The sequence below is a fragment of the Melospiza georgiana genome, chromosome 6, assembly GCF_028018845.1.
Source record: "Melospiza georgiana isolate bMelGeo1 chromosome 6, bMelGeo1.pri, whole genome shotgun sequence".
Classification (NCBI taxonomy): Eukaryota; Metazoa; Chordata; class Aves; order Passeriformes; family Passerellidae; genus Melospiza; species Melospiza georgiana.
This window is the reverse complement of record NC_080435.1, coordinates 4,426,782-4,442,287: the sequence shown is the minus strand read 5'-3', so window position 1 is coordinate 4,442,287 and position 15,506 is coordinate 4,426,782. Positions and strand designations below refer to the sequence as shown.

The following is a 15,506-nucleotide window of genomic DNA, read 5'->3' as shown; positions in this document are numbered from 1 at the left end:
TCTGTAGTTATTAATATACAGCACATGAACCTACTAAATCAGTTAAACTTCCATTGATCCAATCATTTCAATTTGCAATATGAACATTTGATTCATGCTGTAGTAGTACCAACACACACTTGTTTTTTACTTTTTTGAAACAGAGAAAAAAAATCACTACTGAAGCACTTTATCCATTTAAATTACAGGGTTACAGTAGTAAAAAACACTGAAAAATATTTCAGCTAAAGCTTTATAAGTTAATGAATCATTATACAAACACAATCAAGAACTGAAGTTTTGCATGCTGAATGAATATTTTATTTAGAACCAGTTTATAAAAATAAAATACAAAATAATTTGAAAACAAAACTTAAACATTGTACAAAGCCTTGATATGGTACAAATGAGAAAATAAATAATTACAACTTTATGTACAAATGACCATTACAAGGGCATTAACTCTTTATGCTCTTGGGTGCCTGAGCAAACTTAAATGAAAAGAATGGCTTAGAGGATTTCTAAGGAGGGGAAGAGAATTGCAATTACTGAGTAAGAGAATTTGAAGGACTCAACATTTGTCTTCCTCAATGGTAAAAAACAATCTCAGAACTACTTTCCACTTAATTTAATCACACTGCAGACTTTGCTATTGAGTACTTGATTTCTTATGGGGTTTACAACATTGTATTTTTAATTAATACACAGATTTAATTCTTTGTGGTATTGCCCAGGGATTTTAGATTAGCAGCCATTGGTTGGCCACTTCAAAAAGTCAGTACTTGTCTGAAGGCATTGCTGGTGATTTCCTTAATTTACTAGTTTGGATGTTCATAGGAAAGCATTTGAAAATTGGCATCTGTTAACACAAGCACTGCAACTTGAGTCTGGGCTGGCTCTATAAAAAAGAAAGTTAAAAGCTGGGGAAGAATTTTCAATCTTGCTTCCTAGCCAATGAAAGTAAAGAGGATGCAGAGAAGGCTGCTTGGGAACAAATCCAGATCTCCAGTCAGAAGAAAAATATGTGAAATTGTCAAAAAAATCCTACTTCACTTTGCATCAAACCTTTATGACCATGCCTGCCATGCAGCAGACACTGGTTTAAAAGGATTTGAAGCCAGGCAGACCAAATTAATCATATTGCATCTTTTGGAGCAAGTTGTTCTGCTGTTACCATAGGCCCTTTACGTAAAAGGTCAAAGATCAAGTGATCTCAAAACAAACATCAACTTAATTCCAGCTGAATTCCCACAGACACTTATGGATGATGGGGGCCTCACATGAGTAGCCCACTTGGGATACTGTTTTAAAAGAAACCACATTGTACTCTTGGCCAAAGCTGGCTCTCAACAGTAATTCTGACAGAAAAGGAGAGATCCAGAGGCATGTCATGTCATGTAATAATAATAACAACAAGAAGAAAATTCGTATTTTCCAATTTAAAATACAGCAACAGCAAATTTGATATTCATAGAGTGAGTTTATCTTTTCAGTTCCTAATCAGGGGAAAGAGCCTCAACCAAACAGGACCCTATACTTATTTTAATGAAGTTGCACCTGCACAAGAACAGCAAGAACTCCCACGGTCCAAGCTCTTAATGTAGAAGAGAAACAGGAGCATAGTATTTGGACTTGTCATTATCATTGTTGAGAGAGAATGTGTTATCATCAATGGAGAGTAAAATCAGCCCAACTTGTTCAAACGTGGATGGCAAGAGTCATTGCAAAGTTAATACATCAGTCTTTGAAACAATGGACTCCTGTACATTTTTCCTTAAAAAGCCCAACCAAACAAAACCTCCTCCTTAAAGATATATATTTAAAAGCCTGATTATTTAAACCATATGAAAATGAGTGATAAAAGCTTTTTGGCATTTGACAATATCATAAGATAATTCCTGATAATTATTATATAATCCAAGCTGATTTTATATCATTTCTCTTTCACAAATAATATGTGTAGGGAAAAGGAACACTGGCTTCAAGCAGACAGGTGAGGTATTCTTATGTGATGTGCATGTTTATGCAATTTGATTAGCTAAAAAATGTATGACCTATGCCTGTGTATTGCATATAGTCAAAACACTGAACCTCACTTCTTTTACCAGCATTTCTGGTAACCAAAAATGGTACTAATTACAACCAAAGACATTTGAGCCAAAAGCAAAACAGCAAACAAACCCAATCAGTTGTTCACTGCCTACTTGATTAGCTAAAAGAAGTTGAATAAAAATATTATGTTCTGTTCTATAAATTTCAGAAAGAGGAATCATAGAACCATCAAGGTTGGAAAACACTGCCAAGATCCAAGTTCAACTGCTAACCTAGCACTGCCATGTTCACCATCCAACGAGCAGCCAAAGCTTTCACCAGCTGAAGAGAGGACTCATGGATAAAAGTCAAGGCCTTTATCCAGCTAAGAGTTCTCTGACCATTCCTAGAAGTGGAAAAGCATACAGAGAATCCACCACAGGAAGCTTAGTGTTAACCTAAGCAGACCCTGACTCACTGAGAATGACAAGACAGACATGGCTCTTGTCCCCTCACAGCATCAGTCCTGCATGAAAAAAATTCATGTATTATAGGCCTGTCATGAGAAAGAGTTTGACTTTGAGCTCTCTTTTTTTTCTCCTATTCATTTCCAGAAGACTAATCTCTAATTTAAGATATATATAAAAATTGGAGGCACATATAATTCATTTTCCATTAGACCCTTTTAAGAAATTGGAATAATTACATTCTTCTTACCAGAATTTGTGCCTCTAAGTGTTCCATAAAAATGTACAATTCATTACAGAAAAAATTTGTTTACAGGAAAAAGACTGTACTGTAAATCTGGCTTTATCTACATTCTCATCAAAGAGAAAAAGAAAAAAAAATTAGAAGCATTACAGTCAACCATTGCATAAGTATTACTGCAATAAGAAGGACCTACAGGAGTTTTGCCCAAGTAGGACTACAGGATGAGACCTTGTAATATGAAAAAGACACAAAATCAGAATTAGGGCATAGGGACATTGCAGTAGATGAAAAGGAGACCAGAGTAAATCAAAGCAAAACAGGCCTTGGCTCACTCTGGCAAATGAATTCCAGTGAACAGGATGGAATAGCTGAGACTCTTCCTATCTATATGTATATACACACATATTTATGTATGTATATATATATTTCTATATAATATACAGTATCTATATAAGTGTATATGAAGATACACTTAGGTACAAATGTGTATTTATATATATATATATATAAAATCAAAATTGTGTGTTTTCCCAGCAATAGTTATTACCATAATACTACAAATTGTAGATGATAGAGCTCCAGCAAGTCTTTTTCAGATGAAAAATATTTCAAGCTATTTTTAAATATATAGGACCAAATCCTTTCTTATACATCAAGACTGTTTAGTGAGGTATGCAAGAAAGCTTGATCTCAAACATGCAGACTTCAAGGTAAGAATATGTCCAGATTTCCCAAGACAGGATGTGGCTGGTGGCTGTAATGAATGCCTTGTGTCACTCTGCAGGGCTTTGCCTCCTGTATAATTACATATAACTAGCAGTTAAGACCTCATCTTGCTCCTGCCTTTGAGCAGTGACATTTTCTACGCTTATTGATCCTGCTCAAGCAGTAGATAGGTGCATAGCATCATACACCTTGCCAACGTTGCTCTACCGTATCACACTTTCTATTACTCTAACAGGGTTTTACCTAAGTAGTAATTGGCATTTGTAATTAATAAAGAGGTTAATTAATATTGATTTTTGAGATTGTAACTTAGATTGATTTTACCATGCAATATTGTAGCACAAAAGTCTGTGTGAAATGTTTGGTGATTTCAAGTTCTATTTTAGTTTAAAGGCTTCATGCCTCAGTTTCTCTAAAAAATGCTCCAAAGTGCTGGCCACAACACAGAATACACCATAAAGAGGAAATGAGCATGCAGCATCTGCACCTGCTACATGTCATGGCTCCATTGCACTGCTCACCAAAGAAAGGGAGAAGACAAAGCAACAGCTCCTTGAATTTTATTATTTCCCAGCTAATATTCCTATATAAACTGCTGTGTGCTATGCAGAGTAACGGCAGCCATTTTGTACAATGGAGAAAAATCTTCCCCGTCCCTGAAAATGTGTTGCAGATAACCTGCCATAAACTATTCACACACACTCTGCACAAGGGTCACACACATGTACATTGGTGGTTTTCTGCAGAGCCATATCCACATTCAAATACTGAGGCTTACAGAGTCCTTAATGATTATATAGGCCCTCTAGAAATATTAAGCTAACATTAATGTATGAGTCAATCAATTGACCATTACTTAATAACATTAACTGATTGCTATGTTAGACTACAGTAAGCATTTCTGTAAACTTTTGGGAGAAGGGTATCAAGCAACAAAAAACTCAAGAAGAGCAGGTAGTTCAAGCTAAGTTATTCACAATTGCTCCTCCATTCACATCTTCATTATTTTCTCCTTAGATCCTGTTAAATCTACAGCAAAAAAGCAACTGGGGGTATACAGTCCTTCTACCTTTTTCTCACCAAAAGAAGCCTGTGTCACCAATAATGACTGATTTCTCTTTTTCTTTTTGGCATAGTTTACTATTTTTACATTGGCAAGTAGTTCAAGTACGAGTGAATTTCTACAGCATTGGTTTATTTTACATAGTAATGTCTAACAATGGACAAGCCTGTACTTTGAAGACAACGTAACAGAGGTGTTATGTGCTTTCTCACCTGTAAAGCAGTTACCATTTCTGGATCCTGTTACACTAGAGAGAAAATATAAACACCTCAACTTCAGCATTTTCAGGCAAGGATGCATAAAGTTAGTACTTATGAAAACTGACAATGTAACATAGGAATAAACTTACATGATGATAATAAATGCTTTTCAGAAATAAGGAAAAATAATCATATGCTGCCACGCCACCTTAACAAATCATTCCAGCAAGACCCCAGGACAAAAACATCACAATGTGACCAAATTCTTTTTTATGGTATACCATAAGGAAACATGTAGAAAACAGGAAGGAAAAGATGGAATTTGTTGTTGTCACATTCAACCATTAGGTATTCATAGACTGTCACTGTTCCTAAATGACAAGTATTCACAATTTAGAACTCACATAATGAAATAAAAATGAGAAAGACCTATTTGTAATAAAAAATAAAAATATCTTTTGAGTCTTTGTTCTTGTTCCATATGCAAATGTGCACATGAAATTAGAAATAAAAAAAAAAAAAAAACAAAGCTGCAACACAAAACATTGGCTGGTTGAGAAATCAGCAGTCCTTCAATTTTGTACCAAGGTATAAAGGCTATTAGAATTTGTGCATTCCAGATTTTTTTGGCAGGGGTGCAGGGGAGAATAGAAGAGGTAAGTATACAAGAGCTAACAGAAAGGGAACTGTACTATTCGTGGTCCATAAATTACAAATGAAAAATGAGAAAGAATGAGTTTATATAAGCATATACATATATGTATATATAAATATTTATATTATATAATTTACCATGAGGACATGCAATTATTGGTATAGCACCTATTATACATTATAATACAAAGGAATAGGACTTTGCAATGGTACAGTTTCTTCAGAAAAAGCAGGTATACCCTACCTATTGCATTCATCTGTAGTGCTTGAAACCTGAATGAAATTAAGGTTCCACACTGTGCTACATTACATATGGGAAAAAATATACATAATAAGAAAAGGAAAAAATCAACATAGTCTGACAAAGCAAGTGAAATTCAGTGCAGCTCTAGGGCAGCTTTAATGCAGCATTAGAATGTGTTAGCTCAGAGACAAAATATTCCCTTTCAAATCCAAAAATATTCATTTGGCAGAGGTTAAATAAAAAAACACAGATGCTGGCTGGAGAGGCATATGACTACAGCAAGCAGATCAGTAATTGACAAGTCCTATGCATCCAGAGTCCCCACAACAGGAATCATTAGGGAGGAGAGCTGGCTGCATCTTTCTCAGGCTTGTGTTCTTGTCTGTCCCTATTCTGACCCACTCTGCTTTTCTGAACGCAGCAAAAGGTGCCACACCTTTCATTCCCTACAGGGTTCCTGCAGAGCACAAGATGTTACTGAGTAACTACCTAATAAAACTGGAGGAATTAAACACCATGGACTTTACTGAGAGTCAACAAAGCTGCTCTATCAAAAACACATTTGGGAAACTGAATTACAATAATCCAATATGAAAATATCTCAGATTTCTCTCCTTGTATTTTGCTTTAAGGATTAATATTCTTATCCAGATTTTCTAAGGGTGTTAAGTGTACTTCCATCACCCCTAACCTATCACGTTCATAAAGTAGACAATTTCCTCATCTCTGTTTCATCTTTCATAATTTTAAAAAACAAATTACCAAAAACCCAAAACTTGATTGGTAATCATCTCTGCATTGCAAGATCTGTGGTTTAAGTGATCCATAAATAATGGAAAATAAAAGTCAGCAATAACAAAGGTTCTTTTTTCATTTGAATTAAGGGGGTCAAGAAAGGTTCTTATTTTCTAACTTATATTGCATTTTCCTGTAAATCTACAACACACAGTGAAGGGCATACATCTACTCCTTTCTCTTATTTCCTAGGAGAGAATGCTTTTCCAAATCCTATCAAATGTTGTTTGAAAAACCCCACTATGACTCCCAAAAAACTTATGATATAGAACTGAGAATCAGCTTCTTGGATCCTAATTACTGCTAAGAAAATCTCTAAATAATATTGGTACAAAATCTTCTTGTCAAATATTGATTTTTTAAATTTCATCAGTGTCAAGAAGGGGTAAGGTATATGATACTAAGGTAAGAAATCTGTGCCACAATAGATGACAAAATAAGCACTCAGTGACTCAGAGGTGAGTGCAGCTCAAAATGGAAGAAATTTATAAGGCAGAAATATCATCTTCTAAAGTGTGTGCTTTTTTAAAACTGCAAAGAAATGCTTGAGCAGTACTTATCTCCCAAGTAGTGACATCATTTTGGGAATGCCTATTTCAGGCTTTCTTACATACCCCTCAAGTACACAAGGTGTTAAATAATTAGGCCAAATCTTCTCACTAGGGAAACTAAACAGATCAAGATTAATACCATTTTAAAACACCCACCTTCAAGATACCTTTTCCCTCTAAATACATTGCACCTCTTTGACTACCCAGCCATTCTTACCCTGGCCTCTAGTTCCCATTTTGTGGATCTGCTTGCTGCCTGCTCTAAGGCAAAGCCTGGCCACTTATTTACATAGAATGCTTTCTCATGAATAGTTTACAATGGCTACTTTCTTTAAAATGTGCAGATTCAACACCTTTTTTTAATATACTTTTTTTTGATTATTTTTTTAAATACACAGTACACAGACACAACATGCATCAGATTTAGGAGGAGATTTTATACCTGTCAGGACTCAGTTCCTATCTGCTAAGCTTAGTAGTTGATTTGCTCTTTCCTGTGGAAGTCTTAGTGTTTGAGGAATGGTGGAAAGAACTGCCAGATCCTTTCAGACCATTCTTGCTCGTTTTGTTGCAGCAGTGCTCTTGTTGGCAGGACCTCCTAGAAGATGAAGAGCCTGAATGGCTAGGAGGTGATTTACTCCTCCCAAAATGTGGGGATGAACTCCTCTGATCGTGATGGGATCTCCCAGCCCGGGACGGAGAAGAACTGGCAGTACGGGGTAAAGAAGAGCTCCTAGGGGAGGCACTGGGACTGCGGCGGGGGATGACAGGGCTCTTGGGTGGCGTTTTTGGACTATGAGGAGATCCTGGACTCTTACACTGGGTAGAACTCCTTGGTCTTTGAGATCCATTCTGCAGGATTTGAGCCAGACGAGAGATAAGATCTGAGTCCGAGCTGCTACTGCCTAGGACTCTGTATCTGCGCAACCTTGAGAAGAAACGAAGAAAGATTATTTCTATTTCCATCTATTCACTAAAATTCAAGTAGAAACTCCATATCACTAGAAACTAAGGAGGCGGTTGCATTGCTGAACAGATATGTGGACCTCAACTTTCCTGTTAGGTACAGGTATTTGGATCTAGGCTTTGGCTTCTGTGTTGTTCAGCTCAACATAGTATTTATATTTATATAAACTCACTCCCACAAATAGCCTCAGTGTTTACAGGATAACAGGAATTTCCTGGTGGTGTTGGAAGAAGTGCGCTGAAGAGCAGTGCTTATTGCCATTTCAGAGGGGTACATCCATTCCTGCACACCATCAGTGCACTCCCATACACAATTTTAAGGGATGACAAGGCCCACTGCAGCTTCCTTGAAAGGATTTTGCACTACTGTATCAAAATTATCCTTATCTTGGGAATGTAGACAGAAAAACCTAGATTGTGGTTGTCTGCATATAGACGTGGCAAATGGGAGGTATTCTAAAATTCATTCTGCCCTACTTTAATTAGTTGGTTTACTTAGACATGATCTGAGCATTAATTGACTTAATGGTGATGGCTGGAATCTCCAAATATTTACAATGTCTACATTAAGGACAGATTAATTTTCAAGGGAGCTGAATACAAGAGCTCCTAAAAATTTCTATGGGTTTTTAAATAACCAGCAGTTCTGGAAAAGGAACCCCACTTTAACAAAATGTGTAAAAATTTAGTTATAGATTGTCACGTTTCAAAAAATTGAATGCACATCTATCGATGTATTAGTTTTAACAGTGAACCAGGCTCATTTTGTGTATCAGCTTCTCCTCATTCATTCTCCAACATTGTAAGGTTCCTCAGCGAATTCAAGCCCAGTATTTTTTTTTTTAATTAGTTAGAGGGTGGAACTTTTACAGCATTACATCCTGCACAGTAACTGCAGTCTAGCTCCTGAAAATCTATTTCAACCTGAAAATCTATTTCTATTTTCTCTGCATTACCTAGCTTCTACCCCAGGTCTAGTAGGCGGTTTTCCTGGTGGTGGCCGAGGAAAGAACTGAGCTGAACTTGAACTGGTAACTTGATCAGACGTTGCCCAAGACACTGGTCTTGGAATCTTGCTTTTTCTGGACTGAGGGCTGCTTGGAGATAAAGAGCTATCTTCATTCTGCTTGCTGAAATGAGAGTCCAATGTCAATTTAGAAAACGAAGCTAAGACATCATCCTCAGAAAACGGTACTGGAGCAGCAGCCATTTTTTCCTCTAGTGACTTATCAGAGGCACTTGAGAGGTCACCAAGGAAAGATTTGAGCTGTCTCTTTTCCATAAGTAATTTGACCAAGTCCGTCTGATGGGCCTTTTTTAGAAGAAGCTTTTCCTTTGCAGAAACAGAAGCGGAATCTGACATTGAGTCTATCTCTTGTGCTAAAACTGGGATTCGACTCTGCCTGAATACAAAAGAAGATTTAACAGAGTCCTTCTTAGATCGATAAGAATTCTCATTTTCTGAAATGCAATGGAATAACTCTCCATTTCTGGGAGCATTTTTCTCTTTTTTATTCTCCTGCTGCAAAATAGTAGTAAGGGCCACTTGGTGGCATTTCAGGTCTTGGCTATGGACTTCCTCCTTATCAGAATGAAAACCATTTTCCTGAATGGTTGCTATTTTGCTTCCCTGTCTATTAACATGTGCGTTATTAGGTCTTGAGGGAGACAATTCTGATGTTTTAGGTGCTATTGACTTCAGAACCTCATCTTGATTTGGCACCAAACAGATAGGCCTTGACTTTGATTCTTGAGCTGCTTCAGTATTTGTTAGAGGTTCCTCCTCTGCAGATTTTGAGTTTCCTGGCAAAGAATAATTCTGTTCTTTGCTAAGCATTTCAATGGCATCCTCAGAAACCAGTGGGAGCCCTTCTTCCTCAGCCTCCTCCACAGGAATATTTCCAAGCTCTTTCTCTTCCTGTATCCCATTGTGTTCAGGTAGGTCCTTTTGGTCACAATCCAGGACAGATTCTTTGACAAGTCCTCCCCTGTCAAGCACCTCTTGGTTAATATTAAGTACCAAATCTGGTCTGTTCGCACTAGCTGGAAGTGCATCCTCTGTCCCAACCAAACCTGGCAAACTTTCCTTTGGAGAGGAAAGTTCCATGGTATGTTCCACAGACTGACCATCCTGCTCTCTTCTCTCCAGCTGATGACCATAGTGAAAGCTCTCTGAAGCAGACTGTGTGGATGCCACTGAAGGTCTGGGTATTGTTATCTGCATTGGAAAATTAAAGAAAAAGGTGAGAAACTCAGGAATGTTATACAAGTAACATCCTTTCAATAGCAGCTTTGGTTCCACATCTTCAACATACATTATATAATGATTCCTATGAATCACAATATTCAAATAATACCTAACTTCATAGTGTACATGTAGATAATCCGGAAAAAAAATCTATCCTCTCAAGATAGAAATATGTATCAGGTAAAAAAAACATGTCAGTGAAAAATGTTGCAGTTAGCAAGTATAACCCCCCGGGAATGAGATCCTAATGGGCACTTTTTGGTGTTTTTTTTTTTTTTAATCTTAGTTTGAATACTCCTAGAATAAGTTGTATATAAATGTAAAACTTTTACCAAGTACACAGCAATATTTTTAGACAAATGCAGAAGACAAAGAACACAGTGACATTTAGATTCATAAATTCCACGCTCTTAATATATTTTTGTCTGGAAAAAGAGCTTTTCTCTGTATCCTGTATTAGTTATAGCTTTTCCTACTGAAGCTTATGCCCCATTTTAACTAGGTAACCTGGTTAGGATACCCCCTTACCTACGGTGATTAAGACATTCAAAAAGTAAATACTTACATCTCTAAATCCCCTAACAGGTCTGATCCAATAGATACACATAAAGCACTCCTAAAACCTGTATATATCATTAAGTCAGATACTCTTTGAAAAACGGTTGGTTATGATGAGTGCTGTCTTTGGCACACAGCATAATTGTTAGAGTATGTGTCCAGGAAATGGGAAACCTGCATTCATACCTCTCCCTATTTGGTGGGTATAGACCCACTTCCTCTAGTTCCCATCAAAATGGGAAAAAACCCAAATGGAGTTGTTTCTCACCTTCCCCATTGAAGAAAGGCAAATATACAGACAAAAATGCAAGAATCATGAGGTGAGAGGGTGAGAGAACACATACACAAGAGAGAGCACATACACAAGTTTTGTCTCTGGAGACATGGGAGGAATGCACTCTCACATGAAGAGGAGTCCAGCATTCTGGCTTATAGATATTGGTTCGAGTAAGTTGGTCTAAACAGCAAAAAAAAAAATTAAAAATCAAGGGGATACCATTCCATCTTTTTCTACATGGACAGAGAGTTCAGCTCTGTGTCTCTTTCTATTCTATAGCTTCATGAATCTGACACAATCTGTACTCAACAGAAAGTGGAAACTGGAGTCTGAGTTTGGCTAAAAACACTTTCTTGATTCACTACTGGTAGAAGAGAAACCAAGTGGAGCGTTGCTAGCATTCTGCTATGTTATAATACAGATTTTACTTGATTTTGTTAAAGAAATTGTACACAGTGCTGAGCTTACTAGGCTTGTGCAAGAAGCCTAGTACATTGATATTACTGGCAGTAGAAACCAAACGAAACAAAGAAACAATCACATAGAGACCTGCAGTAAGAGTCTATTTTTTGTTTCCTTTATAATTTGTTTTCAAGTTTGGGCCAATACAGTCCTCCATGTTTGCTGAATTAAAATGGTACATTGAGCAAAAATCTGAGGTTACTTAGTTTGGGAAAAACAGTCTTACTCATCTCCTCTTAGTCCAAGTTGTTTCATCTGAAAGAAACACTATTTCCCTTTTGAGTTAGTGAAATGTTTCTTAGTGCAAAAGACTTTTTCTGAGAGAATCCAAGACCATCAGTTCAGCTACACAAAGAACAAAGGAAATAGAATTGTCTTTAAAGGCACCTTTCCATTATTAGATCATTTAGTGCCTTAATCTTGAGTATTAAAAAACAGTTTAGAGAGAACTCTGCACAGAAAAGAAAAAAAGAAAAAAACTGGAGAAGAAAAAAAAATAAAAACAAAAAGATCTATGAAACGGGGGAGCTGTCCCATAGGTTTTCATCCAGACATAGGAATTTGCCTGAAGACAACACTGCTCAAGGTAGCCTATATATTGAAGGACTTGCTTTCATACAACAGAGGGACTTATTTTGGCCTGTCAGACAAAAATCATCAGCTTGCTTAAAAATTCTGATCTACAATCTGGGTAAAAGTGAGTTCAGGAAATTTTAATGCATTATTATCCTTGGAAGTGGAGGTTCAAAATTTGGAGACCTCACTTGGGCATTTGATGTCCACTGAGCTCTGTCTTGTTTCAATAGTTTGTTTCAGTACCTTGTTCTCCAGGGCTGCAGATGCATCTCAAAAATAAGCATGTGTAAATATTTCCTTTTTCAAACTTTTCACTGGGTGAGCTAATCCAGTTGCCAATCCAAATAATTTAGGATTAAAACACCACAGTTATCTTCCACATATCTGAAGGATGACTTCCCTCAGAACAGAATGATCGAGGTGTCCTCTCAACTTACAGAGATGAGACAACCTTATGCATTTGCTTTCAGAAGGGTATTTATTTGATATATTTCTAGAAGAACTGCAACTGCATTTAAATCCTCCTTTGCAAAAATACATTTACATTAAAACTCTCTTTTCCTTGTGACACCTCTTTCATATGTCAATTCTTTGCTAGAAGAAAGCAGTTCTGATATGAAGGTAATTTACATTTTTCAATAGACTTCATATCCTTTGCCACATGTGGAGAGAGAATTTTCTAGTCTTTCCACCATATCTTGGCCATAGACATTCAACCCTTACATTCAAGAAAGAGGAGATTAGGTTTGTTGAACCACCTACAATCAAATAGGCAGGAGCTATTTGTGAAAAAGAAACATTGAACAAATGGAGAAAAGAAAAGGATACTGGATGACTAAGTATCAATTAAAGATCTGGTACTACTAAATAATTCAAACTTTCAGAAAAGGCTTTTTGAACACATATATCACTTTCTTGATTTTTATTCACTAACAAACAAAAATTTGTTTTCTCACATGGTCAATAAACTTCTTATTGGTCTTCTCAAAGTACAAGAACTAGATCCCTGTTGGACTTGACCCTTCACCTATGTGTTCAAGAAATTTAAATGGGTAGTCATTAACCTCATATTTTTATTTCTTGTGCCGCTAAATCCACTCTTATCCTATGAGATTCTTACGGTTAATTATGCCAATTATGTAAAACACTGAACCTGAGGAACAAAGATTACAATTAATCTAAGTGAAATATGGGGAATACAACTTAAAATCCTACCTTTCACCTCAACATGACAACTAGTTTATAACACTGATTTTGCAATTCCCACACTTCAACAGGAGTTATGTGTCTCAACAGATCACTAAAAATGGCTGAGACAATATATGGAACAATTAATTCAAGGTTCTCCTTTAACTCCAAAATATTCCAATTAAATTACTGCCACCATAGTCTTGAATCTTTTGGCCTTCCCTAAATAATTTCTTAATTCCTTTCTGTTTCCTCAAATTCACACTTGAACCAAGATGAGAAATTACCCTGCATTTCTTCAGGAAATTTTACGAGAGGGAGTGAGATGTCAAGAAGGAATAAGAACAAAACAACAACATAAACAACCTCTATGGCATCTGATAAACTTTCCTCCTTTTAAACCATTGACAGGCTGCAATAGTAAGCGATATGCTTGCATGAATGCCTCTGTGTACATATACAGCTAATTGTAGAGGAATGAAACACTGAGTTTAGCTCTGCAAAATTGCTAAATGAAAGACATAAAGGAGTGAATATGGATTATTTTATAATATCAGCAATAGCTTCTTCATTTCACTCATGGTGTCTGATACTTCTGAATGTCAAGGGCTGTCAGGACTTTGGGCCTCTTAGAGACATGGTGTGTAGCTCTGTTTCCTGCTAAACCTTTCATTATTTGGAGTTTTTCATATTAATACACCATCATCATTATATTACTGGACATTCTGAAGACACTTCACCTAATCAGTTTACTCTTCAGAACATCTTTGCTACCTTTGTAAACCTTGAAGCTTTTGTATCCAAGAGAATAAACCCCCCACATCTTTTCTCTTTTCCCTGCTTCATTTTCACCTATAGTTAGCTCTACAGCCAGTAGGAACAAAACCAATATTAGTACAAGTCTGGAAGTGCAACTCTAATTTGCAAGACCAAAAATTCTCCCTAAATCTTTCCAGTTCACCAGCTTCCTCTTACTTCATGAGCTTTTCTTTACTTACAGTACTTACTTTCTATTTCTTCACACAATATTATGCCTCTGCAAAGAAATTTGAACTGCAGATTGTATGAAAAAGCCGAAGTTATATAATGCACTGTCCTGTAATTTACTGCCAGTGCCATTCTCACACAAGTAAACCAATGCTACACCTCACATCTTGGGAGACAGCTCACAGCTACCTGTTCAGAACAGACCCACCTCCCAAAATCCTCCCTCCCTACTACTGTCACTCCTACTGACTTTCTAGAATGTGGTCATTGTATCCCTTACATTCCATTCCCAGATTACGCTCACAGCAGGGAAGTTAAAGATAATTATTTATATGTTTACTAAAGTATATTGGCTGTTTCTACAAATAGACTAATATGGGGATAAACAGGAGAAACATATGGCTCTAATTCAGTGTGTTGTGGAACACTAGACTAAATTTTGATACTGAATCCTTATCAATAGTCCCGTATATATAGTACTGCAAGCATTGCAGGCATTTGTAGGAACTGCTGGGCCTCAGGACACCATCATTTTTTAGTAAAAACTCACATGTGGCAGGCCCTAATCCTAGACTAAAGAGAAGTGACATATTAAGAGACACATGTTGCTCTCCACAGCTCTTCAGATACATTATTTCTTCTATAATATTAATTTTGCCATTGATTTACATGGAAGTTGTGAGAAATGGGAAGAGGATGGAATAAACGCAGAGCTATAAATGGACAACTGTGTTTTCAAATTGTCTAATGTGATAGGTAGCTTTTGAGGATACAGAACATAGAGATCTGTGTGTACAGGCTTTCTCTAAGGCTTATTAGCCATGGTTTAACTTTTGAATTCTTTAAAGAGCTTCACTTTTCAGTTATTCCTACACCACTTATCAGACAAAATTCGACTTTTTTTTTGTTGTTCTAACATAAAGCTATATCCTATACAGGGAAAATATTGATTGCTCTAAAAATAGTAATTTGATTCCTTTTAGAGAATGACCATGACTGTTAAAAAGTGACTAATTAATTTGGTAACATGACTAAAACAGGTACTCATTCAATTTGAAACTACTTCTATATATTGCATAAACCAATTGAAGAACATTCCTGAAATTTACTGCTGAAAAGGAAAGCAGAAGCACTTATAGACTATTATTTCATAACACTCACATAATACTCCTGTGATACTGCTATTAAAATGACCAGTATTGTAGTATTTTTCTTGAGTTCCAAAGAAATGGTTCTTTTCAAAGAAAGCATTGATTTGCCTCAATGCACAGTTCAGAAGTGCGAATTTTT

At 36.5% G+C, this 15,506-nt stretch overlaps 1 protein-coding gene across 3 annotated transcripts in view; it reads right to left on the bottom strand.

The window, feature by feature from the left end:
- Positions 1-103: 103 nt before the first annotated feature.
- Positions 104-15,506, bottom strand: part of TTBK2 (tau tubulin kinase 2) — an 81,212-nt gene continuing 65,809 nt past the window's right edge. For all 3 annotated transcript variants that reach the window (XM_058025725.1, XM_058025727.1, XM_058025726.1), the window contains 2 exons: positions 8,877-10,138; positions 104-7,882 (listed from right to left, as the gene is read on the bottom strand). In XM_058025725.1, coding sequence (XP_057881708.1) covers positions 7,414-7,882; positions 8,877-10,138 — 1,731 coding nt within the window. In that variant the 3' untranslated portion in view covers positions 104-7,413. The remainder of the gene's footprint in view (positions 7,883-8,876; positions 10,139-15,506) is intronic.